General features: G+C 47.8%; 1 protein-coding gene across 1 annotated transcript; it reads left to right on the forward strand.

Annotated features, from left to right (window-relative positions):
* The first annotated feature begins 738 nt into the window (after positions 1-738).
* On the forward strand, positions 739-15,607 carry LOC144487750 (uncharacterized). The gene is made up of 3 exons (XM_078205825.1): positions 739-810; positions 7,751-7,795; positions 14,603-15,607. Exons 1-3 carry the CDS (start codon positions 739-741, stop codon positions 15,605-15,607), a joined length of 1,122 nt encoding a protein of 373 aa, XP_078061951.1.
* The last annotated feature ends 6,909 nt before the right edge of the window (positions 15,608-22,516 follow it).

Genomic DNA, 22,516 nt, shown 5'->3' on the forward strand with positions numbered 1-22,516 from the left:
TGGGTGGGGGTGTGGGTGGGGGTGTGGGTGGGTGGGTGGGGGTGTGGGTGGGTGGGTGGGGGTGTGGGTGGGTGGGTGGGGGTGTGGGTGGGTGGGTGGGTGGGGGTGTGGGTGGGTGGGGGTGTGGGTGGGTGGGGGTGTGGGTGGGTGGGGGTGTGGGGAGGTGGGGGGTGGGGGGTGGGGGGGGGCCAGGGTGAAGACATCGTGGACTTTTTGAATTGTTTGCGCATGAACGGGCTGGAGGAGTAAAGTCCCCCATCCACTGCTGCTGCCCCCAACACTGGCACCCCCTCCCCTCTTTCCTCCTGACTGGGGCACCGGCCCCCCCTCCGTGCCTTGTCCCTCGTCCTCCCTCCTGCTCCTCCGACCTCCTCTCTCCCTCTCTCACTCTGGGGAGAGAGCACCTAGACCCACCATCCACCTACCCCACCCTCCCTTATTTTTCCCTCCTCATATACGCCCTACTGTACATTTGGGCAGTCTCGGGGTGGGCGTAGCACTCCCTTGATTACTATGGTGACCTCGCCAGCGTCGCCGGTGGAAGGGCCTTCTCGGCCCACCTATGCGGGCGTGGCGGCTGCCAGAGCCCCTGCCGCTCCCAAGGCCCTGCCGTCATTTTCATTGATCACGCGGCAGCTCGGGGTGAAGTGCTACGCCCACCCCGACATGTCCATCGAGGCCTGCGTCAAGGAAATGGCTGGGGTTGTCGGCCCCTCAGCCATTGTCGCGGCCTCGAAGATGTACGGCCGGGCCGTATTCTTTTTGAAGGCCAAGCGGGCAGTCCACCTCGCCCTGGAGAGGGGGCTCACGGTGGGCGGGATGTTCCTGGCGGTGGACCCTTTGGAGGCCACCGCCCATAAGATCGTAATATCAAACGTCCCGCCCTTCCTACCGAGTGAGCTCCTCCTCCCCCACCTCCATCTACTGGGGCAGGTTCGGTCCAGGGTGCAGCCGATCCCGCTCGGCCTTCGGGACCCCTCCCTCCGCCACATTTACTCCTTCCGGCGCCAGGTTTTTGTCCGCCTGGCCCGGGAGGAGGAACTGGAGGGAGGGTTCAATGTCCCCCACGAGGGGACCACGTACCGGGTCTTTTGGTCCGCGGACGGTGTGCGGTGCCATGCCTGTAAGGAGGCGGGGCACGTGAGGAAAAACTGCCCGTCTCCAAGGCCGCCGACCGCCAACCCAAGGCGGCCGCAGCTGGCACCGCAGCCCCCTCTCCCCCCAAGCGAGTACCATCTGCCCCCCCGCGAGGGGAGGCCACGCCGGCAGCAGCTGCCACCTCAGCTGCCGGCGGGGGGAGAGCGGAGCCTCCGCGTGGCCAGAAGGCCCAGCCTGGCACGACAAAAAAGAAGGGGGGTACCGGGACCCCGGCCCCCAAGAAGGACACCCCAACCACCCCGGCAGCCGGCTCGGGGACCACCTCAGTCTCCACCTGCGCCCCCCCACCACCACCACCATCTGCTGGGCCCGTGGGCTCTCCGGGGCCTAGTGCTGGGCCCGGCGCCGCGGATGCCCGGGATCCCGGGTCCGAGTTTGGGGGGGTTAGCGACCCCGAGCCGGCAAAACTGGCTAAACCAATGCCTCGGGGGGTCGTGACGGGGGGGCGGGGGGGGGTGCGGCAAGGCGAAGAGGGGCGGAGCGCGAGGGGCCTCGCCTGCCCGAGGGCAGGTTAACAAAAAGAGGCGGGGCCCCCCAGGCGCCATTGAGTTTGAGGTCTGCGTGCCCCTCCCCCCTTGTGAGTCATTTCCTGCCGTGCCCCCACCTGTCTTTGTGTGTTGTCCCCAGAAGAAAGGGGGCAAGGCACCCTGTAAATCCAAGCATGTGCTGCCTCAGTCCCCCGGCGAGGAGTCTCCGGGGCCGGGTGGCAGCGGGGCCCCCACGGTTCCGTTCCACCCGGCCGGTTACAACCCGGAGTTCTTCTTCAGTCTGTCGGGGGACTGGGGACACTCCAATGTTCATGTCCTCGTGCGACGGTGGCGAGGAGACGATCCACTCGTCCTCTCCGTCCCGGCCTTGGACGCTGGACATCCCCAACCTCAGTCCGAAGGATACACCGGACCTGGGGGGTGTCCAAGCGTCTGGGGCGGGGGGGGCGGCTGGGCCGCCGTCGCACGGGGGCCCGCAATCCGGGAAAGGTGAGCCCGGGGGGAACCCCTCCTCCACCGATCCTGGGGGTGGGATCGGGGAGGGGCTAGGGCTAGTTGGTGGCTCCGTGCCGCCCGCCGTACGTCCTGCGGCGGGGGACTCGGAGTCGAGGGGCGACCGCCCTGAGGAGGTCAGCGGCTCGGTGGAGGGCACGGGGACACTTTCGGAGTCTGCCCAGAGCGAGGCGGGGGACTCCCTCGTGCCCCCCACCGAGTCGTCCCTCATCCCCTCCAAGGACCTCAGGGTCTTTATCCGCAGTCATTCCGGTCGCCCTGACATCATCCGGCTAGCCCTCGGCCACTGGCTGGACCTGGCGCAGCTCATCCGGTCCGTGAGGGCATGCTCGCATGCCTCCGCGGGCCTGGGGAAAATAGAGCGGCGCTGGGTACTGCGGTTCCTCCAAGGGCTCGAAACGGGGGGGAGCGGACTGGTGAGAATTGCGCCAGCGCCCCCCCACACACCTAGTTAAGTGGTGACGGTGGCACAAAGCTGCTGACATGAAGGTGACCATAGCCAGCCTCAACATCAACGGCAGCAGTGGGCCACACCGCAGGTTCCAGAACTTCTCGGTCCTCCGTGACGGGAAGTATGCGGTGTGTTTCCTGCAGGAATCCCACACCGTTCCGGGAGACGAAGCCCAATGGCTCCTGGAGTGGCGAGGGGGGGTCTACATGAGCCACCTCACGCTCGCTTCCAGCGGGGTGGCTATCTTGTTGGCCCCACATTATCAGCCGGAGATCTTGGGGGTCAAGGAGCCGGTGCCAGGCCGGTTGCTGCACTTGACGGTCCGTGAGGGGGGCGTGGTCATTCACTTGAACGGCCTCAACCGGGATCTTGGGTTCATGTCACACTGTCTGTAACTCCCACAACTTGCCTGGGCTTGCAAAGTCTCACTGGCTGTCCTGTCTGGAGACAATACACATCTCTTTAACCTGGGCTCATGCTTCCTCCACTCAGTGTCTGTACCTTTAAGACTTGATGAGCTGTAAAGACTCGCATTCCAATCATTATTCATTGTTCTGTAAATTGAATTTGTGTCTTTATATGCCCTGTTTGCTGTGTATGAACAGATCTCCCACTCACCTGATGAAGGAGCAGCGCTCCGAAAGCTAGTTGCGTTTGCTACCAAATAAACCTGTTGGACTTTAACCTGGTGTTGTTAGACTCCTTACAATAAATGTTAGCCAGCCAGTGACACCATGTCCCACAAATGAATGAAAAAGATGTCTGTCTGATCTACAAACTATCGTCGACATATTCACTGAGGCAGATGAGAGAATGGGCCTCTGACTAAACATCCGGGAAACAAAGGTTCTCTAGCAGCTCACTACAGCTCCCCTCCTGACCATCAAGATCCACGGTGAGCCCTACACCTCGGGAGCCTCCTGTCGGCATAGGCAGACATCAACGATGAAATCCAGCATCGACTCCAATGGGCCAGTTCAGGCTTCGGACGCCTGAGGAACAGAGTTCAAAGCTCGAGACCCCAAATCCAGCACCAAGCATGGTTTGTAGAGCAGCCGTGGTCCCTGCCCTCCTGTATCCATCAGAAACATGGACAATGTACAGCACACACCTCAAATCCCTGGAGACATGTCACCAACGTTGCCTCCACAAAATCCTGCAAATCCACTGGCAGGATAGGCTTACCACCGTGAGTGTCCTCTCCCAGGCCAATATCCCCAGTATCGAGGCACTGGTCACACTTGACCAGCTGCGATGGGCGGGCCACATTGTACACAAGCCCCACACGAGACTCCTGAAACAAGTGCTGTACTCCGAGCTCCGCAATGACAAACTGTTGGAGAAAATTTCTAATAGATTCGAGAAATTTTAAACCATTCGGCATTTCGGACACTAACAGAACTACCAGCATTGAGTTAAATGACTAAATCAGACACAGAAGCTAACAAGGGACCAGTCTACACACATGAACGTAGTAAAAGATTTAAACAATTAATTCTGATTTAAACATGAATTTTCTGATTTTAAAATGTATGTGAGCTGTATTTTTAAAAGCAATTGTAAACTTTAGCCAAAGGCAGGCTGCTGCAAGGCATGATGGTACTGGGACACTTACAGACAGGCTACATTCTTCGGAACAATGAAGCCACAGAATGTGACAACCTTTATCAGCGAAGTTTATAATAGAAAGGTTCTCAAGGCAGCTTCATGAATAGGATTGATTCACACTGTTCAGATAAGACAGTGTCTTCTCAGACATGAGAACGTGCATTTGTCTGGTTTGGCCAGTGGCGGAGTAAGAGCCGGTGGGAACATTAACTTTGACCTTTGCAGCTAAGCGTCTGGGGTTGCTAAGCAATACGGGGACGAAGTGTCTGGATTCTACTGACCATTAAATCCCATTGTGTCAGAGGATAAAATGCAATTGGCTAAAGTATATGACATGTAATTAAGGATTTATTTGTATAGAAAATGATTTGTTCACACCTAATGAAAGGCAGGAGAATTTCTGTTGAAGAATGTATAATTGATCCAGCCGAAGCATTGTACGTCAGAGTTATTGGAGAGATAAGGATGCTTCTCTTCTAGAGAGGCATTACACTGTCCAATAATTTCTCCCTTTGATTGTTGGTCAGATAAAAGATGTGTCTTTAAACTGGGACACTGGCTTTCTTGAGTCTTTGTATTGTCTGAAGTTTTTGGCGATACCTGGTCTCCAGCGGTAATGTACCCAGTGTGTTTTGGGGAATGAACTCAGAAGAATCATTCAACACTCAAACCTGATTCTATCGACAAACAGTTTATTGAGCTAGGCCAGCGGGGAGAAGCCACAGGGACTGACCATGTGTAACTCCACCCAACAAAGAAAATCATCAATTCTTATCCAGTTACTCAACGCATCCCAGCTGGACACAATCCAATCAGAATGGTGATAGATTACATACATTATATATAGGTCCAATGAAATTAGTATCTGGGCATCATGGGGCTTTGTGATCAGCTCATGAACAGATTGGTGCCCCCATCATGATGTTTTCCAGACCCCCTTAGCTTGGGCTTTCTTTGTACATAGAATCCCTTAGTTTGAAAAGGGGTGGACTAAAAGTTCTCAAATGGACGTCAGCACCCTTCCTTTGTTCTAATCGAATGACCACACGGTCTGGGAAACATTTCTATTGAATAAGCTCTCCTTTTAAACTCTCTTGTTCAGTATCCAATTCCGGAATTTCCCTTTTCATTGCGTCAGGAATAAATCTTTCGACCTCACATAAGAACTAGGAGCAGGAGTGGGCCATCTGGCCCCTCACGTTCTCTGCGCCATTCAATAAGATCATGGCTGATCATTTTGTGGACTCAGCTTCATTTACCCGCCCGCTCACCATAACCCTTAATTCCTTTACTGTTGAAGAATTTATCTATCCTTGCCTTAAAAACATTCAACAAGCACTGGCAGGGAATGTCACAGAAGGCGCCGGAGTGTGGCAACTAGGGGAATTTCACAGTAACTTCACTGTAGTGTTAATGTAAGCCTTATTTTTGTGATTAGTAAATAATAAATAAACAAACTTTGGATGAAGAAGTTCCTCCTCAATTCAGTCCTAAATCTGCTCCCCCTTATTCTGAGGCAATGCCCCCCCAGTTTGAGTTTCACCTGCCAGTGGAAACAACCTCCCTGTTTCAAATCTATTCCCATAATTTCATATGTACTATATTTCATAATTTTATATGTTTCTACAAGAGCTCCTCTCATTCTTCTGAATTCTAGTGAGTATAGTCCCAGTCCACTCAGTCTCTCCTCATAAGCCAACCCTCTCAACTCTGACAGGAAGTTTAACCAAAGATCAATCCAGTACAGGATTGGTCAGAATCATTTCACATGTCTCAAATTGTAACTAAGCATGACAAATTAAAACTCTCATTCTTAAATGTGTGAATTGTATCCGGATTAAAATTCCTGCATGTTTAGCAAAATATCCTGGAATCAGGCCTCTGGCCAGTAAATATGGCTCCATGGTCATAGAGTTTGAAAAAAAATCTTTATTAATTACACTTCGTTTTTAAAATCTGTTTGATTTAAATCACAGACAGAAATCCTCAAGGCTTGAAGCATTCAACCCACAAATATCATCCACACACAAGCAGAGAAACATAGCATGTGCTTTACAACAATGACCAAATGAATTCCCAAAGCGTTCTTGTGGTTCTGTTTTTAAACTTCCAGAAATACCTTTAATTAAAGACTCAAAATAAGATTAAATCCCCAGAAAGATAAACCTTAACAAATGTAGCCCAAAACAATGATAAAACACATCTACAAACATCCACATAAAACAAACAAAACACACAGATTCTCACAACTTGTAAATTTCAAACAATGAATCCTCAGCATTCTCTCTCGCAGCGATAGCTTCTTAAAGCAACAGAGCACTACAAACTCACAACTCCTTGATTAAAATAAGATACAAGATGCTTAATTCTCCTCTATTATCACTCAAACTTTTTTTTGTTCCATTGAATGGTAGGATTAGAACCATTAGAATCTACTCTCAGAGATCCGCTTTTCAGTCCAGTGCTACTTAGAGTATACCGTCACTTCACCAACTATCAGGTTACAAGTCCCTCACAAATTTATGATAAAATAATTGATACGATGCCTGAGAACGCTTCTTAACTTCTGAACCAACTACCTACTGCCGTTTGATGATTGGTCAGACCCCCTTTTTACAGATTCAGGAATCTCAGCCACTGAACACCAGCCGGTCCTGGAATAAGTTTAATTCTAACTCATTCTGAGTAAATATTCTCGCCAGGTCCTCTGTTGGGGCCCTGCTGAGCAGCTTTAATGGTCCGTGATTGCAGAAACTGAGCAGTCACAGGAATGTGGTCAAGATAGTCCAGTCCCATAATGCCTCACATTCCATCTGCAGTCCTTCAATTATAACAGAATATGTGGCTGTGTGTAGCTGCCTCGGCCATGGTCAACCCCAACACTGCCTTCCTGAACTGTTACAATGCCTGAGGTGTAGGTACACCCACAGTGCTGTCAGAGAGGTATTTCCAGCTACACATTCCAGACTTCCTCTAGACTGTGGGTGGATACCAGATTGATAATTTCATTCAACTGCACCCAAGCTGAGTTATTCAAATCCCTTTTTTATACGGAACAATATATTCACAATATCTTTAAAACAGAATTTAAACATTCCTATTTAATTTCAGGTATTAACATATTCTGTTAGTTTGTTCTTTATTGTCAATGTCAGACTGGGGTTGTTCTCCTTGGAGCAAAGGAGGTTGAGGAGAGATTTGATAGAGGTGGACAAGATTCTGACAGGTTTAGATAAGGTGGACAAAGAAAAGCTGTTCCCATTAGCAAATGGGACAAGGACGAGGGGGGTCACAGATTTGACGTTTTGGATCAGAGATGCAGGGGGGGGGAATGTGAGGAAGAATATTTTGATGCAGCGAATGGTAATGACCTGGAACTCGCTGCCTAGGAGGGTTGAGGAAGTGGAGACAATAAATAATTTCAAAGGAAATTGGATGGGCATTTGAGGAGTTTCAAACAGAAATGCTGACTAAATATCTCTTAACTTCATATCACCTGTCACTCTGTGATCCGTGTGAAATCTGAAACCAGGTATTCACAACAAGGCTCAAAGAGCATCAGCCCACTGGACGCAAAGTTGTGAGACTGGTCAGTCCAGCAGAAAGAAACCCCCCGACCCTCCCCATTGACTAACTGTGAGAATGAACAAAATGTAGTCCTGGATGTAATTGAGAGCAGAAACAATAACAGCAGAATCCAACCTCTGGAATCACTCGTGAACTTGCTGGTGTCTGTGCAGGGTGGATAAAACACTGAATCCCTTCCCACACTGAGAGCAGGTGAACGGCCTCTCGCCAGTGTGAACTCGCTGGTGTGACTGCAGGGCAGATAACTGAGTGAATCCCTTCTCACATACAGAGCAGGTGAATGGTCTCTCCCAAGTGTGAACTCGTTGGTGTGACTGCAGGGTGGATAACTGAGTGAATCCCTTCCCACACACAGAGCAAGTGAACGGCCTCTCTCCAGTGTGAACTCGCTGGTGTGTCCGCAGGTTCGAAGACAGAGTGAATCCTTTCCCACAATGAAAGCAGATGAACGGTTTCTCCCCAGTGTGAACTTGCTTGTGTCTCTGCAGGTTGGATGACTGACTGAATCCCTTCCCACAAACAAAGCAGGTGAATGGCCTCTCCCTGGTGTGAACTCGCTGGTGGGTCTGTAGGGTGGATAACTGAGTAAATCCCTTGCCACACTGAGAGCAGGTGAATGGCCTCTCCCCAGTATGAATGTGCTGGTGTTTCAGCAGAGTAGATGAAACACGAAATCCCTTCCCACATACTGAGCAGGTAAATGGCCTCTCCCCAGTGTGAACTCGCTGGTGTCTCCGCAGAGTGCTGGAATCACTGAATCCTGTTCCACACACAGAGCAGGTGAACGGTCTCTCCCCAGTGTGAACTTGCTGGTGTGTCTGCAGGCTGGATAACTGAGTGAATCTCTGTCCACACACAGAGCAGGTGAATGGTCTCTCCCCAGTGTGAACTCGCTGGTGCCTCTGCAGACTGGATGAATGAGTGAATCCCTTCCCACACTGAGAGCAGGTGAATGGTCTTTCCCTGGTGTGAACTCGCTGGTGGGTCTGCAGGTTCGATAACTGAGTAAATCCCTTCCCACACTGAACGCAGGTGAACGGCCTCTCCCCCGTGTGGCTGCGCCGATGGGCTTCCAGCTCTGATGGTGACCTCCATCCCTTTCCACAGTCCCCACATTTCCATGGTTTTTCCATCTTTTGGGTCTCCTTGAATCTCTGCAGGTCAGACAACCAGTTGAAGCCTTTTCAACACACACAACACAGTCGCTCCTCACTGTGAATGCTGCAATGTATTTTCAGGCTGTGTAACTGGTTAAAGCTCTTTCCAGTCAGTGCACTGGAACACTCTCACTTGGGGGTCAGTGTGTCAGTGCTTTTCCAGTCGCACTGATGTTCAAAATCTTCAGAAGCTGATAAATATTTCTCCCCTTAGTTTCAAAGGCTGACGATATTCAGGTCCCAAGGAATCAAGTGATTCTGTCAGATCTAGACGTGACACAGTCGAGAGTTCTCTCTGATATCCTGTGAAACATTTTTGTAAAAACATCACAGTCAGTACAGGATAGAAATTCAGAAGTGACAATTCTAGTTTCTATGGAACATTCTTTCCTCTCTCATTCCTCAAAAGCTGTGAATCTCCATCCCATTCATTCTGCCCTTATTCTCACTCTGCTGTATCTAATATTTACCCTCCCATTTCTCCTGAAGGTGCTGATTCAGACTGATGGACAGATCCATGCTCACTGCTTCCTGTCCTGGACAGTAATAAGTCTCACAACACCAGGTTAAAGTCCAACAGGTTTATCTAGTAGCACAAGCCACAAGCTTCCAGAGCGCTGCCCCTTCATCAGTTGAGTGCACTGGAACACTCACCTGATGAAGGGGCAGCGCTCCGAAAGCTTGTGGCTCGTGCTACCAAATAAACCCGCTGGACTTTAACCTGGTGTTGTGAGACTTCTTACTGTGTTCACCCCAGTCCAACGCCGGCATCTCCACATCCTGTCCTGGACACAGAGAGCTGAAAATTTCCATGCAGGCTCCCAGACTAAAAATGCTGAAATAAACAGACTGGATTCAAGACCTTACCCTTCAGTTGCTGCGAGTCCCCAATTTCCCCCAGAATGAGAAAAGAAATGGAAAGGGGGAAACATTGATTTCCTCCCAGAGGAGGGAGTTTCACTGTGAAGCTCATTGGACCACTTCCGTGTTGTGACGTCACAACGGAGCGCTCCCTGAATCAGCCAATAGGAATCGCTGCGCTCCGCGGTGACGTCTCCGGGTTCCAGTGCGCAGGCCCGGGCGCGCGGACCCGGGAGCCCCGCCCCCACCCATTGTTCCCCTCCTCCGGCACCTCCTCCAGCCAAGATTTCCAGGCAACCGGCTGAGAGCGAGAAGCAGCTCGGTGATCTCCCCCTTCCCCCCGGCCTGGGACTGCGCATGTCCAAGGACGAAGGGAAGCTGCGCATGTGCGAAGGAGAGCCCACCCCCTGAACTGCATGCTGAAGTCTTGACCAATGGGGAGACTTGGAGGACCGGAAGGACTCTGGTCCTCCAGCCAATCAGAGCGCCGGCTTTGTGTGAATGAAGATTGAGCTTCAGACTCAAACTTCCTCCTGTCTCTGTGAGTAAAACACCTTTTGTCCCCTTTCCATTTCTTATTATTTCTAGTTTTGTAATATATTACTGTGGGTATATTATATATTTCCAGTCATAAAGTCATTGCAGCACAGAAGGAGTCTGTTGGGTAACTCGAGTCCAGTGCAGAAGGAGGCCTTTTGTTCCATCAAGTCTTTGATCAATTTCCAGAAGGCGTTCGATAAGATGCCTCACAAAAGGTTGCTGCAGAAGATTGGGGTACACGGAGTTAGGGGTAAGGTGTTGCCGTGGATTGGGGATTGGCTATCTAACAGGAAGCAGAGAGTTGGGATAAATGGGTGCTTTTCTGGTTGGCAGTTGGTGACCAGTGGCGTGCCGCAGGGATCGGTGCTGGGGCCTCAATTGTTGACCATTTACATAGATGATCTGGAGGAGGGGACTGAATGTAGGGTATTCAAGTTTGCTGATGACACCAAGGTGAGTGGGAAAGCGAATTGTGTGGAGGACGCAGAAAGTCTGCAGAGAGATTTGGATCGGCTGAGCGAGTGGGCAAGGATCTGGCAGATGGAATATAACGTCAGCAAATGTGAGGTTATCCACTGTGGAAGAAATAATAGTAAATTGGAATATTATTTAAATGGAGAAAAATTACATCATGCGACTGTGCAGAGGGACCTGGGGGTCCTTGTGCACGAATCGCAAAAACTCAGTCTGCAGGTGCAGCAGGTGATCAAGAAGGCGAATGGAATGTTGGCCTTTATCGCGAGGGGGATAGAATATAAGAACATAAGAAATAGGAGCAGGAGTAGGCCATCCAGCCCCTCGAGCCTGCCCCGCCATTCAATAAGATCATGGCTGATCTGACGTGGATCAGTACCACTTACCCGCCTGATCCCCATAACCCTTAATACCCTTACCGATCAGGAATCCATCCATCCGCACTTTAAACATATTCAGCGAGGTAGCCTCCACCACCTCAGTGGGCAGAGAATTCCAGAGATTCAACACCCTCTGGGAGAAGAAGTTCCTCCTCAACTCTGTCTTAAACCGACCCCCCTTTATTTTGAGGCTGTGTCCTCTAGTTTTAACTTCCTTACTAAGTGGAAAGAATCTCTCCGCCTCCACCCTATCCAGCCCCCGCATTATCTTATAAGTCTCCATAAGATCCCCCCTCATCCTTCTAAACTCCAACGAGTACAAACCCAATCTCCTCAGCCTCTCCTCATAATCCAAACCCCTCATCTCCGGTATCAACCTGGTGAACCTTCTCTGCACTCCCTCCAATGCCAATATATCCGTCCTCATATAAGGGGACCAATACTGCACATAGTATTCCAGCTGCGGCCTCACCAATGCCCTGTACAGGTGCATCAAGACATCCCTGCTTTTATACTCTATCCCCCTCGCAATATAGGCCAACATCCCATTTGCCTTCTTGATCACCTGTTGTACCTGCAGACTGGGCTTTTGCGTCTCATGCACAAGGACCCCCAGGTCCCTTTGCATGGTAGCATGTTTTAATTTGTTTCCATTGAGATAGTAATCCCATTTGTTATTATTTCCTCCAAAGTGTATAACCTCGCATTTATCAACGTTATACTCCATTTGCCATATCCTCGCCCACTCACTCAGCCTGTCCAAATCTCTCTGCAGATCTTCTCCGTCCTCCACACGATTCACTTTTCCACTTATCTTTGTGTCGTCTGCAAACTTCGTTACCCTATACTCCGTCCCCTCCTCCAGATCATCTATATAAATGGTAAACAGTTGCGGCCCGAGTACCGATCACTGCGGCACGCCACTAGTTACCTTCCTCCAACCGGAAAAACACCCATTTATTCCGACTCTTTGCTTCCTGTCGGATAGCCAGTCCCCAATCCACTTTAACACACTACCCCCAACTCCGTGTGCCCTAATCTTCTTCAGCAGCCTTTTATGGGGCACCTTATCAAACGCCTTTTGGAAATCCAAAAACACCGCATCCACCGGTTTTCCCCATCAACCGCCCTAGTCACATCTTCATAAAAATCCAACATGTTCGTCAAGCATGACTTTCCCCTCATGAATCCATGCTGCGTCTGATTGATCGAACCATTTCTATCCAGATGCCCTGCTATCTCCTCTTTAATAATGGATTCCAGCATTTTCCCTACTACAGACGTTAAGCTGACCGGCCTATAGTTACCCGCCTTTTGTCTCCTTCCTTTTTTAAACAGCGGCGTAACATTAGCCGTTTTCCAATCAACCGGCACTACCCCAGAATGCAACGAGTTTTGATAAATAATCACTAACGCATCCACTATTACCTCTGACATTTCTTTCAATACCCTGGGATGCATTCCATCCGGACCCGGGGACTTGTCCACCTTCAGTCCCATTAGTCTACCCAGCACTGCCTCTCTGGTAACATTAATTGTATTAAGTATTTCTCCTGCTGCCAACCCTCTATCGTTAATATTTGGCAAACTATTTGTGTCCTCCACCGTGAAGACCGACACAAAAAACTTATTTAAAGACTCAGCCATATCCTCATTTCCCACTATTAACTCCCCCCTCTCAGGGAGGGACGTGGATCAGTACCACTTACTTAAGCAGGGAGGTCTTGCTGCAACTGTACAAGGCACTGGTGAGGCCGCAACTGGAGTACTGTGTGCAGTTTTGGTCCCCTTATTTGCGAAAGGATATATTGGCCTTAGAGGGAGTGCAGAGAAGGTTCACCAGGTTGATACCGGAGATGAGGGGTGTAGCTTATGAGGAGAGATTAAACAGATTGGGTCTGTACTTGTTGGAGTTTAGAAGGATGAGGGGTGATCTTATAGAGATATATAAGATAATGAAGGGGCTGGATAGGGTAGAGGTGGAGAGATTCTTTCCACTTAGAAGGGAAACCAGAACTAGAGGGCACAGCCTCAAAATAAGGGGGGGGGGGCCGGTTCAGAACAGAGTTGAGGGGGAACTTCTTCTCTCAGAGAGTAGTGAATCTCTGGAATTCTCTGCCCATTGAAGTGGTGGAGGCTACCTCGTTGAATATGTTTAAATCACGGGTAGATAGATTTCTGATCGATAAGGGAATTAAGGGATATGGGGAGCAGGCGGGTAAGTGGAACTGATTCGCTTCAGATCAGCCATGATCTTGTTGAATGGCGGGGCAGGCTCGAAGGGCCAGATGGCCTACTCCTGCTCCTATTTCTTATGTTCTTATGTTCTTAAGTCTGCACCGACTCTCCAACAGAGCATTCTTCCCAGGCCCTTATCCCTGTTACCCCACGGATTTACCCCACAACTCCCCCGCAACCCACACATCCTGGGACACCAAGTGGCAATTTAGCATAGCTAATCAACCTAACCTGCACATCTTGTCGAACTATCCGATCAGTCCCATTCAATCTCTATATCAACATTTCCTGCAAGTTTTATTTCCTTCAAATGCCCGCCCAATTTCATTTTGGAATTATTGATCATCTGCTGTTCCACCATCCTCATAGGCACAAGTTCCAGATCATGCTCTCCCTGCCTAAGTATGAATCTTCCTCAAATCCTTGCTCTACCTACTCAAGTGATAATGTCCTGGACATAACACTTAGTGCAGGAATTCTGACATGGTATATGCCTGGCAACCTATGTGGAGATTTTCAGCTCTCTGTGTCCAGGGCTGAAAGCAGTGAGCATGGATCTGTCAATCAGCCTCAATCAGCACCTTCAGGAGAATTGGGAGGGTGAATATTAGACACAGCACAGTGAGAATGCAGGGAGTGTGTGTGGGATGGAGATTTACAGCTTTTGGGAATGAGAGAGGAAAGAATGTTGCATAGCAACTAGAATTGTCTGTTTTGAATTTCTATCCTGTACTGACAGTGATGGCTTTTGTAACTTGTTTGCACAGGATATTAGAAGAGGAGGAATCTCGGACAGAAATCTCAATCGTCACATTTAGATCTGACAGAGTTATTCGATTCCTTGGGACTTGAATATCATCAGCTTAGATTCCAGAAGGAGAAATGTTTCTCTGTTCTGTCAGCTTCAAAAGACTTTAAACATCAGTATGACTGGAAAAGCACCGAGACACACACACACACACACACACACACACCCTAATGAATGTTCCAGTGAACTGACTGCAGAAAAAAGTTGAATCAGTTGCACAGCCAGAAAAAAACATCACATTGTTCACAGCAGGGAGATTGTACATGTGTTTTGGTTGTGAACAAATGATTAACTGATTGTCTGACCTGGAGAGATAGAAGGAGACCTAAAACATGAAGAAACCATGGAACTGTGAGGATTGTGGGAAGAGATACAGATCCCCATCAGACCTGGAAGCTCATCGGCGCAGCCACACTGGGGAGAGGCCATTCACCTGCTCTGTGTGTGGGAAGGGATTCGGTCGTTCATCTACCTTAAAGACACACCAGCGAGTTCACACTGGGGAGAAACAGTTCATATGTTCTCAGTGTGGGAAGGGATTCATTCTGTCATCCCACCTTCAGACACACCAGCGAGTTCACACCGGGGAGAGACCATTCACCTGCTCTCAGTGTGGGAAGGGATTCACTCAGTTAGCCCACTTGCAGTCTCACCAGCGAATTCACACTGGGGAGAGGCCATTCACCTGCTCTTGGTGTGGGATGGGATTCAGTGATTCATCCACCCTGCAGAGACACCAGCGAGTTCACACTGGGGAGAAGCCATTCACCTGCTTGCAGTGTGGAAAGGGATTCACTCTTTTGTGCAACTTGTTGAGACACAGGCGAGTTCACACTGGAGAGAGGCCATTCATCTGCTCTCAGTGTGGAAAAGGATTCAATGATTCATCCACCCTGCAGACACACCAGCGAGTTCACACCGGGGAGAGACCATTCACCTGCTCTCAGTGTGGGAAGGGATTCACTTTGTCACACCAGCTGTTGAGACACCAGCAGTTTCACACTGGGGATAGGCCCTTCACCTGCTCAGAGTGCGGGAAGCGATTCACTTTGTTAACCCCCCTGTTGCGACACCAGCGAGTTCACACTGGGGAGAGACCATTCACCTGCTCTGAGTGTGGGAAGGGATTCACTCTTTCATGCAACCTGTTGAGACACCAGCGAGTTCACACTGGGGAAAAGCCATTCATCTGCTCTCAGTGTGGGAAGGGATTCAGTGATTCATCTAACCTACAGACTCACCAGCGAGTTCATGCTGGGGAGAGGCCATTCACTTGCTCTCAATGTAGGAAGGGATTCAGTGATGCCTCTCGTCTGCGAAGGCACCAAAAAATTCACAAGTGATTCCAGGGGTTAGATTCTGCTGTTATTGTTCATGCTCTGAGTTACATCTAGAGCTGCATTTTGTTCATTCTCACAGTTGGTCAATGGGGAGGGTCGGAGGGTTTTTTTCTGCTGGACTGGCCGGTCTCACGACTTTGCCTCCAGTGGGCTGATTCTCTTTGAGCCTTGTTGCGAACACCTGGTTTCCACTTTCACAAGGATCACAGAGTGACAGGATGTTCAGAACTTAGAAAATATTTAGTTCCCATTTCTGTTTGGAATCCCCCAAAACATGCCACATTGCCATGGAGATGGGCTGTGTTGGTTGCATGGTTCTTTTGTTTGATCCATCTGGGTGTTTCTCACAGAAGAAAACCATCAAGCTAGGAGGGGTACATTGGCTGTGACAGCTGGAAAATAACATTAAAATGTATTTATTTATTAGTGTCACAAGTCGGCTTAAATTCACACTGCAATGAAGTTACTGTGAAAATCCCCGAGTCAACGCATTCCAGCACCTGTTCAGGTACACTGAGGGAGAATTTAGCATGGCCAATGCACCTAACAGAACGTCCTATGGGAAGAAACCGGAGCACCCGGAGGAAACCCATGCAGACACGGGAAGAATGTGCAGAATCTGCACAGACAGTGACCCAAGCCGGGAATCGAACCCGGGTGCCTGGCGCTGTGAAGCAGCAGTGCTAATCACTGTGCCACTGTGATGGTAGACAGTTAATCTCTCAAATATAAATAATTATTACATATTGGCATCAAATATAGATTCCTTCATTGAACAAAAATCCAACAGAAAAGTGCAGCAACCGTGGCTAACAAGAAAAGATAAAGATTCAATTAGATCAAAGGAAGAGACTCATAAAGTGGCCAAAATAGTTGTCAGCCTGAGGATTGGGAACTTTTTTTAGAATTCAGCAAAGGAGAACCATGAAACTGACAAAGAGAAAATAGAATATGAGAGCAAACTGGTGAGAAAGATAAAAACCAACTGGAAATGCTCCTAACGGTATGTGAAAAGGAAAAGCTTAACAAAGACAAATGTGGGTCCATTCCAGGCGGAGACAGGAGAGTTTATAATGGGGAATGGGGAAATGGCAGAGAAACTAAACAATGTGTGTCTGTCTTCTCGGAAGAAGATACAGAAATCATCCCAAAACATGAGAGAACCAAGGGAGTGGTGAGCATGAGGAACTGGAAGAGATTATTATTAGTGAGAGAGTGGTACTGGAGAAATTAATGGGATTGAAATTGAATAAATCCCCAAAAGTTGATGATCTACATCCCAGAGTGTTGAAAGAGGTGGCTGTAGAGATAGTGGATACATTGGTGGTCATCTTTCCAAATTCTATAGATTCTGGAATGGTTGCTGCAGATTGGTAAATGTAACCCCACTATTTAAGGAGGGAGATAGCCATGATGTGGAGATGCCGGCGTTGGACAGGGGTAAGCACAGTAAGAAGTCTCACAACACCATGTTAAAGTCCAACAGGTTTATTTGGTAGCACGAGCTGTCGGAGCGCTACTCCTTCATCAGGTAATTCCTAAAAGCTCGTACAACCAAATAAACCTTTTGGACTTTAACCTGGTGTTCTGAGACTTCTTACTGTAAGGAGGGAGAGAGAAAATGGGGAACCACAGACCCATCAGCCTGACGTCAGTAGGATGGAAAATGCTACGATCTATTATAAAGGATGTGATCACATATGAATTAGGAGCAGGAGTAGCTACTCGGCCTCTCGAGCCTGCTCTACCATTCAGTACAATCGTGTCTGATCTGATTGTAACCTCAACTCCACATTTCCATTATCTCTCTCATCTCCAGATGTCTGATTTCATGAATTCTCTCAGGCTAAGAGGCTTTGTTAGATAAACCTATATTCTGGGGTTGTCTCTCTTGTAACCAGGCCTTGCCGCTTATCTGGGTTCTGCTTCAATAAAGATCTGTGGTTTGTCCCATTGCCGCTTATGTGATTTTGAAACTTGTGTGATTATTAACCCTTTCAGACCCCCCTTTACCTATTAGGTGACCACTCAAAAAAGCCAATATAATGTTGAGAACACCTCTCCAAATCCTTCAGCTGGCCAGTCTTCCAGATGTCAGGAGACAGCCTAAACTATCCTGCTGTAAAGTTCAGCTTCTAGCTTCCCCCTTCTTTGAACAGGGTGATGCTGGTGCATGGTGAGGGACTGCCAGAACTGGCAATTTAATAGATCCTCCATGATAACAGCACCTCATGGTGTCCCATAATAACATCCCCCCCGTCCCGATGGTCATCCCTATCCTGATTATTTCCCACCACTTAGTTTCCTGCTGTTCCTGGAACAAATCCGTCCCACCCATGGTGTCTGCTGATAGTTTCAGTCTGGTGGCAGTCTGGGTAGTGAGGTTCACCTGTGTTCCTCCCTTATGGGTCTTGTTCTTCGGAGTGCCTGACCTACTCATGGGCAATTTCCATAGGCTCCTGCATGGCCTGTCAGACCACTTTCCCCAGTGTTTCGTCAACGTACGCTTCATCCCACCAGGCACCAAACAAATATTCCAATGTTTTTCCAGATGTGTGGAACTCTCCCACAGTCAGTGAGTCTGTCACTTACAGACAAAACACTGTGATAGCTTTCACAGAGTAAAGCTGCTGAGATTATCTCTGTCTCTGGGGTGATTATGTATCGTAAGAAGTCTCACAACACCATGTTAAAGTCCAACAGGTTTATTTGGTAGCAAATACCATAAGCTTTCGGAGCTTGCTGCTCCTTCGTCAGATGGAGTGGTCTCTGTTCTCCAACAGTGCACAGACACAGAAATCAAGTTACAGAATACTAATTAGAATGCAAATCTCTACAGCCAGCCAGGTCTTAAAAGGTACAGATAATGTGGTTGGACGGAACATTAAACACAGGTTAAAGGGATGTGTATTGTCTCCAGACAGAACAGCAGTGTATAATTGCAAGTACTTCCAAACCCATGAATGGGTCTATTTTGGACTGGTTTCCTTTCTGTTAATTACTTCAGACGTAACTCATCTGCATACTTATGCAGTATGTATAGGGCGGCACCGTGGTTGGCACTGCTGCCTTACAGTGCCAGGGACCCGGATTCAATCCCCAGCTTGGGTCACTGTCTGTGCGGAGTCTGCATGTTTTCCCTGCGTGGATTTCCTTTGGGTGCTCTGGTTTCCTCCCACAGTCTGGAAGATGTGTTGGTTAGATGCATGGGCCATGCTAAATACTCCCTCAGTGTACCCGAACAGGCACTGGAGTGTGGCGGCTAGGGGATTTCCATAGTAACTCCATTGCAGTGTTAATGTAAGCCTATTTGTGACACTAATAAATAAACTTTAAAACTAAAAACTTTCAATATCATGCCAATACCATTTTGATTCTCAGGCGATCTTATCCAAAGATCTTGAAGTCTTTGCTTATCTCTCCATAGATGGCCCCCCAATGCCTAGAGCGGCAGTTAGAGTACTAAATTTTGTTCTCTTAAAAAACAGAACAAATAATACAGCACAGGAACAGGCCCTTCGGCCCTCCAAGCCTGCACCAATCATGCTGCCGACTGAACTAAAACTCCCGACCCTTCCGAGGACCATACCCCTCTATTCCCATCCTATTCACGTTTTTGTCAAGATGCCCCTTAAAGTCACTATCATATCTGCTTCCTCTACCTCCCCCGGCAGCGAGTTCCAGGCACACACCACCCTCTGTGTAAAAAACTTGCCTTGTACTTTTCCTTTAAACCTTGTCCCTCGCACCTTAAACCTGTGTCCCCCAGTAATTGACTCTTCCATCCTGGAAAAAAGCTTCTGATTATCCACTCTGTCCATGTGCCTCACGATCTTGTAGACTTCTATCACGTCACCCCTCAATCTTCGTCGTCCCAGTGAGAACAACCAAGTTTCTCCAACCTCTCCTCATAGCTAATGCCTTCCATACCAGGTAAATTTTCCTGGTAAATCTTCTCTGTACGCTCTCCAAAGCCTCCACATCCTTCTGGTAGTGTTGTGACCAGAATTGAACACTATATCCCAAGTGTGGCCTAATTAAGGGTCTATAAAGCTGCAATTTGACTTGCCAAAACATAGAAAAGGACACAAATATCACCAATTTACTAGACCCGTCGATACTATACATCAATGCCAGATTGAAATATTCCATTGAATTAAATTGTGTCCAATATCCCAGTTCCTATTTGCTGTTTAATTTCAGGTCTCTATCTTCTACCCTCAATTACATAATCCTATCTAGTTGGCTTTAGAAAATCTTTAAAACAGGAATCAATCATTTCTATTTGATTCCAGACAGGAACATATTTTGATTGCTTGTTCCTTATCTGAAATAGCATCATTTTTTTCAAGGTAACTTGCTCACAGCACCTTTTCCTATGTCAGAATTGTCCCATATTTGAACAACAGATTTGTTGGCTTTCAAATGTCCATTAATGCCTGTTAGGGGGAATGAACTCAGAAGAATCGTTCCACACGCAAGCCTCATTCAATCAACAAATATTGAGTTATTGAGTTACGCCAGCGGGGAGAAGCCACAGTGCCTGACCGTGTGCCAGTCATCTCAACAAAGAAAATCATTGAGAGAGAAATTTCAAATAATCAGCGATTTAAGACGAATAATAAAAATATAATAATAATAAAACTATGAGCACTGAGAGAATTAACTTAAGATCAGACTTCCAGACTAACAGAGATACTGTCTGCATAAAGACGCACATACCCACAGTAAGAGATTTAAACAAGAGAGAGATTTGAACAAGTATTCCTGATTGAAACATGTATTTTGGATTTTGAAATGTATTTCAGATGTATTTTTAAAATGATCTGTACACTTTAGCCAAAAGCAGGCTGCTGCAGAGCATGATGGGATGAAGGCTGAGTGAGATGAACCACATTCTTTGGAACAATGAAACCACAGAATGTGTATATTTTTATCAGCAGAAGTTACGGATAGTGTGGGTTCCCAAAGCCACAGTATGAACAGAGCTGTTCAATTTGTACTGATAGGAAACTGCTTCTCAAACATGGGAATATCAACTGTCTAACTCGACCATTGATGTCATTGGGAGTTGGTGGGAACAGCACCTTTGAACCCTGTAGCTTAGCGTCAGAGGGAAGAAGCATCCAGATTCTATGGACCAATGAAATCCCATGACGTCAGAGGGGAGAATGCAATTGGCTAAGGTATATGACAGCTGTTAACAGTTATTGATTTGTAACAATAATGACTGGTTTGTAACTAATGGAAGGCGGGAAAAGCAAACTCAGAAATGTATAATTGTCCTGAAGGATGTATTGCAACTTCAGAGAGGTATTGGAATGCTCAGGGCCTTCTCATCAGAGAGACTGCCCAATGCCATCTCTCCCAGCATGCATTGGTCAAATAAACATACGTCTTTAGCCAGGATACTGACTTTGCGAGTCTTTGCATTAGCTGAAGTTTTGGCAATACTTAGTCTCTGAAAAAACCCCGCAGCAATCATCAGTATTGAATGGTGGAATAGGCTCAAGGGCCGAGTGGCTACTCCCGTTCCTAATTCGGGTGTGTTCACATCCTTTATCATAAATTGTAGCATTTTCCCTCCTACTGATGTCAGGCTAATGGGTCTGCGGTTCCCCGTTTTCTCTCTCTCTGCTTACAGTAAGTCTCAGAAAACCAGGTTACAGTTCAACAGCTTTATTTGGTAGCACGAGCTTTTGGAGCGCTGCCCCTTCATCAGCTGAGGGGCGCTGCCCCTTCATCGGGACTCACCTGATGAAGGGGCAGCGCTCCAAAAGCTCGTGCTACCAAATGAACCTTTTGGACTTTAACCTGGTGTTCTGAGACTTCTTACTGTGTCTACCCCAGTCCAACGCCGGCATCTCCACATCATGGCTATCCTCCTCCTTAAACAGTGGGGTTACATTTACCACCTTTCAATCTGCAGCAACCATTCCAGAATCTATAGAATTTGGAAAGATGATCACCAATGTATCCACTATCTCTACAGCCACCTTTTGCAATACTCTAGGATGTAGATCATCAACTTTTGGGGATTTATTCACTTTCAACCTCCATTAATTTCTCCAGTACCACTTTCTCACTAATACTAATCTCTTCCAGTTCCTCATGCTCACTACTCCCTTGGTTCTCCAGTGTTTTTGGATGATTTCTGTATCTTCCTCCATGAAGACAGACACACATTGTTTAGTTTCTCTGCCATTTCCTCATTCCCCATTATAAACTCTCCTGTCTCTGCCTGGAATGGACCCACATTTATCTTTGCTCATCTTTTCTTTTTCACAGACCGATAGGAGCTTTTCCAGTCGGTTTTTATGTTTCTTTCCAGTTTGTTCTCATATTCTATTTTCTCTTTCTCAGTTTCTTGGTCCTCCTTTGCTGAATTCTAAAACAAGTTCCCAATCCTCAGGCTTGCTATTGTTTTGGCCACTTTATGAATTTCTTCTTTTGATCTAATGGGATCTTTAACTTTACTTGTTAGCCACAGTTACATCAATTTTCCTGTTGGATTTTTGTTCCTTAAAGGAATCTCGATTGTAAATATGTAACGATTCCTTAAATTCTCGTGATTGCCTGTCTCCCACCATACCTTTTGATGTAGTTTCCCAATCTAACACGGCCAACTTACCCCTTATACCTCGATAGTTTCCCTCTGTGTGAAACACCCAGATAAATTATACAAAAGAACCATGTAACCACCACAACCCATCTCCATGGCAATGTGGCATGCTTCAGAGGGTTGGAAACAGAAATGCAAACTAAATATTTATAAACTTACAAACACACTTCCATTCAGTAATCCTCGAGTAATATGACACTAAATATTCACAAAAAGTCTCCAAGAACATCAGCCCTTTGGAAGCAAAGTCATGAGTCCGGCAAGTCCAATAGAAACTTTCTGATCTTCCC

The sequence above is a fragment of the Mustelus asterias genome, unplaced genomic scaffold (assembly GCF_964213995.1).
Source record: "Mustelus asterias unplaced genomic scaffold, sMusAst1.hap1.1 HAP1_SCAFFOLD_1019, whole genome shotgun sequence".
Taxonomy (NCBI): Eukaryota; Metazoa; Chordata; class Chondrichthyes; order Carcharhiniformes; family Triakidae; genus Mustelus; species Mustelus asterias.